This window comes from Cynoglossus semilaevis, chromosome 11 (assembly GCF_000523025.1).
Source record: "Cynoglossus semilaevis isolate Cse_v1.0 chromosome 11, Cse_v1.0, whole genome shotgun sequence".
Classification (NCBI taxonomy): Eukaryota; Metazoa; Chordata; class Actinopteri; order Pleuronectiformes; family Cynoglossidae; genus Cynoglossus; species Cynoglossus semilaevis.
Window position 1 is genome coordinate 12,222,110 of NC_024317.1, and position 4,814 is coordinate 12,226,923.

At 38.9% G+C, this 4,814-nt stretch overlaps 1 protein-coding gene across 3 annotated transcripts in view; it reads right to left on the reverse strand.

The window, feature by feature from the left end:
• nckap1l (NCK associated protein 1 like) overlaps positions 1–4,814 on the reverse strand; it is a 21,587-nt gene that overhangs the window by 12,303 nt on the left and 4,470 nt on the right. For all 3 annotated transcript variants that reach the window (XM_025060246.1, XM_025060247.1, XM_025060245.1), the window contains exons 7-19: positions 3,689–3,826; positions 3,290–3,338; positions 2,942–3,098; positions 2,418–2,474; positions 2,229–2,325; positions 1,903–2,012; positions 1,640–1,772; positions 1,463–1,544; positions 1,310–1,368; positions 1,086–1,231; positions 792–924; positions 593–712; positions 350–489 (exon numbers count right to left, since the gene is read on the reverse strand). In XM_025060246.1, coding sequence (XP_024916014.1) covers positions 350–489; positions 593–712; positions 792–924; positions 1,086–1,231; positions 1,310–1,368; positions 1,463–1,544; positions 1,640–1,772; positions 1,903–2,012; positions 2,229–2,325; positions 2,418–2,474; positions 2,942–3,098; positions 3,290–3,338; positions 3,689–3,826 — 1,421 coding nt within the window. The remainder of the gene's footprint in view (positions 1–349; positions 490–592; positions 713–791; positions 925–1,085; positions 1,232–1,309; positions 1,369–1,462; positions 1,545–1,639; positions 1,773–1,902; positions 2,013–2,228; positions 2,326–2,417; positions 2,475–2,941; positions 3,099–3,289; positions 3,339–3,688; positions 3,827–4,814) is intronic.

Here is a 4,814-nt window from a genome sequence, read left to right on the forward strand (position 1 = left end):
CTGTTTGATCATTTTCGGGATCATACAGTAGAGGGAGCTGGAGACCCGGATCAGCAGGTTCCTCACCGAATAACATGTACATATAGAGACCAACAGCCATTTACACATGCAGTATGGTAAAAAAAAAAAATCACCTCTAAATTGAATACATATATTATTTATATACGCAGTATTGATAAAAGTCCATTAGTGGTAGAATTAGGTGTTGTTCTTGTTGTGGCTGTTGGTTTTTGTTAGCAGAAAATACGGATAAACTATGTCAACTGAACATTCTATTAATAAAACTGAAAAGTAAAGAACGACTTCGAGTGCGAGACGGGGAGAGGAAGTGAGGAGAAACCGAGCTGACTTGGTGGTGATGGTGCGATCTTTCCTCAGGCTTTCAGCTCCTGCTTTCTCCTTCTGGACCTCTCCCTTCTTCGGTGGCGGCTTCTTCTGCTTCCTATGACGAGCAGCACTGATGCTCTCGGCGCAGTGCTTGGGAAGCAGCTGAGAAGTCATCGGGCAGAAGGAGACAGTGAGGAAAACCATTTCAAAAATTACCCAAGATCCAATCACTACTGGAAAAAGAATGGTTAGTTCATAGTTTTACCTGGTCCTGGAGGTTGCACTGCTCAGCACATATCTCTAACAGCACGTTGCTGGTTTGCTTGGCTATCTGCTCTAAGAAGGTCACACACAGCTCCAGACTCCTTTTCACCAATACGTCGATCTGCAAAACAAGCATGGTGGTAGTATGACATTTGACACAACCTCCGATAATTTCGGTTCTCACACAAAGCAAAGCTGACCTCTTCTGGACAGAGAGCATTTCCACAGTGGCTAAAGTGGGAACAGACCAGAGGAAAGGACATGAGGTAACGATTCATGGTCACCTCCTCGCTGCTCTGGTTAAACATCTTCTCAAAGACACGCGGAAAGAAGCTGTGGGTGGGGAAAAAAAAAAAAAAAAAACAACAAATAGGTGAAGAAAAAGACAAAGGGAAACTGAAGAGAGGAAAGAAGAGAAGAGGAGTGACAAAGCCCATAGGTAACTAAGAGAGGAAAGAAGATGAGAGGAGTGACAAAGCCCATAGGTAACTCACCAGAAAATGGACAAGTCCGATGTCTCCTGCAGCAGCTGGTCTACATTGTCCACCATCCTGGAGTGGAACTGGATCACGTTCATCACCTTCGCTAAGTCAGGGTAATCTTTGATCAGCAGAGGAGCCTTGTTCACGCTGGTGTAGGCCTACAGAAGGAGACAATCCATGACCAATCAGCTCAAATAGTGAACTTGTTGTAAACTGTGTCCTGTACAGCTGCCCACCTGTAATCTAAACCAGTCCAGTCTGAGGGCCTGGAAGTCAAATTCCGCTTTGTTTTCCACTGCAGAGCAAAAAAAAAAAAAAACAACCAACATCTGATTACCTGCTGGATTGATTCAGTGTAAGTCTCTGGGTGGATATCACGTTGTATTTACCTTGTTTGACGGAGAGAGAAGACAGAGAGGAGACAAACGAAGTCATCAGGACCGATTCCTCCTCTGGACACACGTACATGTTCTGTCACGACAAGAGACAGAGTTGGACCCAGTCACGGCCAAAGGTTCCCACACGATTGTATTCAACCTGCGGACATGACTGTATGGGGCCAGTACCTGTATGGTGTCGTTGAGAACCAGAGCATCAAACTGTGCCAGGTACTGGACGTAGTAGCGCTGTACTACGTAGTTGTACTTTTTCAACAGAGCCCTCAGCTCTTCCATGTAGAACAGCAACTCTGCCATCTGGCTGTAAAAAGGAATTAAAAAATTAAAAAAAAATATTTCAACAAATATCAATCTTAATTTTTTTATTTAATTATATTTATTTTTTCTATTTGAATTTTTTGATTTTTTTTTTTTTTTTTGCCATGCCTTACTTGTCTATGTAGTCCTCCGGCGTTTTAATCTTTGGCATGTTTTCCGAGTGTCGAACGAGCCACAGAACTTCATCTCGGCAGAACGAAAGACCCATGAAGACAAACAGCGCCTTTTAAAAAACAAATAAAGAGCAAATTTAAAAAAACAAAAAAAAAAAACAAAGGAAATGAGAATGTAAAATCTAGCAAAATATAAAAAAAAAAATAAAAAAAAATCTATCTATATTATTATTTTTTTTTGAGTGGTGGCCCTACAGCTTCTCTATATTATTTTTTTTTTTTGAGTGGTGGCCCTACAGCTAAATTAAATATTCTAATATTTCCACCTTTGGTCCCAGGAGTCCAGGTTCGTCCTCCAGAACATTCAACAACTCCTTCATCGCTCCTCTTAAGAAATGTCTCTTCTCTCTGTGTATTGCTCCACTGAAAACAACACAGATTTTTGTTTTTTTTTTATCAAATGAAACATGTACTGTACTGTACTATTTACTTACGACACTTCCTGCTACACTCACCAGTTGATTAAAAAATGCTCACGACATTCTTTAATATCCGCCACTCGCTTCCCATATCTGAAGAAATGGAAAATGAATGAGAAAAATGAGCAAAGAATATTTGTAAAGCACAGGTGGAACGTAACAAATGACCTCTACTCACGTTACTATCATGGAGTAGTTTTTGTGAGTAATTTGTAATTTTTCTGTAGTTTCAGTAATAGGTAATTTTACTTTTACTTATGTACATATGTACGATTCATTGGAGATTGGAGTCCTTTTTTGCAACAAGAAACTTAAAGTAACTAAGTCACTTTTACCCAAAGTACATTTTAAATTAAATATTTATTTTTACTTGTATTCGAGTAGATTTTTAGATGGGTACTTTTACTTGAGTAGAATGTAAGTAAGATACTTTTTCTTAATTACATTTTCTTTCACCTCTGTTGTACAAAGACATTTGAAATTATTATATTTTTCCAAATATCTTAAATAAAGGCCATTCCATTGTTTAAGGTGTCATTTTTAGCTTCCAGCTTCCATACCCTTTCATGCTGTCGAAGATGTCCTCGGAGACCTTGTGTGCGTTCAGCATTTCATCTCTGGTGAGGGTGATGTAGTAGCTGCTGCGCAGAGCCATCTTCCACAGCTCCTGGGAGGTCTGGTTGCTGCTCAGGCTGCTGTGGCACAGGAGGAAGCCAACTGCAGGGAGGGACGTCAGCGAATTAGACACTGGACTTTGAGAGCAGATTCTGGAGGACTTAGTTCAAGTAATCTAACAACAAACGCTGTTTGTTTTTACTGTGGGATCACATTTTACTTAAAATATATTTTTTAATGCTCAGTAATTTGTATGCAGTTTTAATGACTGAGTACTGGTCAGCGTTACTTACTGATTATCCATCGCTCCATCACCTCCATGGGTAAGTATTCACAGGCTACCTGAAGTGGAGGATAAGTTAAAAAACAAACAAAGCCATATTCAGTTGAAACAAATGTTGGGTATTTCAATAAAATACGTAAGTTAAAGATGGCATCAAATATCTCTTTATGGTATGGAAAAAACATTACAGAATTTTGTGTTTCGTTGCACCCATATATATATATATATATATACATATATATACATATATATGTACATATATGTATATATATATATATGTATATATATATACAAACTATATATATGTATACATCCATGCAAATATGTATATTTGTATATGTGTTGCACAGTTGCCCAGAGAAATCAAATGAAGTAAGGACCGGGTGGACAGGACGGAGGGAGGACTCACTGTGTCACAGCAAGCTGGGTCCAACATGGTGGCCGGAGCACTCAGCAGGCTGAGGAGCTGGGCGCTCCGCCACTGCTCTGCCAGCATGTTCCTGCGTGGGTAGACGTTCTTCAGAGACAGCAACGCTGCCGTCACGGACTAGTGGGGCAGAAAAGCTGACAGTGATTGAGGCAGGAGGAGACAGTGATGACAACCCATCAATTCATGGTGTCCAACAACAAGAGCAATTATGATGAACGCTCAAAGGCTGCGTGAAACCTCCAGCCCCGGCATTTTGTTGACTTTTTCATGTGAACGATAGAAACAAACGGCTGATTGTTGGTCATGGATGACGCTTGTCATACGGTGGAAATGTTAGAACTGACGGCTGTTTTAAAATGTTTTTTAAACATTTTTTGAATAATACATTTTGTTTTATAAAAATATATTTCAGAGCTACACAAAGAAATATATTTATTGTTTTTACTTATAAAGTAAAGTACTTGTTGTTCTACAGGCAGAAAATACCAGTTTTGTACAATATAAAGAATATCTCAACCTGACCTGAACTATTTGGCCTATATTTGATGTATTGCCATATGTATGTTTTTGTTTGTCAAGCACAGCCAGGTTGAATTTTGTCCATTCATCAACATTACTATAATCTCCACAGGTGCCACATGTTGCCCAGGAGCCACAGGTTTCAGCTCTTTGGTCTAGATATTTGGCAAAGCGTGAATGTTGGTGATATTATTATTATTATTATGATATTATCTGTAATGAAACGGCAATTCACTATTCATATATATTTAAAAAAATTAATCATCATCAGCCATCATGTATATATATATGTTTATATATGTATATATATATATATATATCATCTCCCTAATGCTCCTACTACCGTAATTTCCGGACTATAAGCCACTACTTTTTTCTTTGAACCCTGCGGCCTAAACAATGATATGGCTAATTTATGTATTTTTTATAGGCTAACGGAGTTCATACCGCTAGCATCAATGACTTGGTATGCTACTGTGTGTTATACTAGTAGCGCATAGCGAAGGTTGAGAGCAGTTTGAGGATAAGCACAAACTGAATAATGTTATGCTAATGTTAGCTTCCCTGGAGCAGATCACTACGGTCC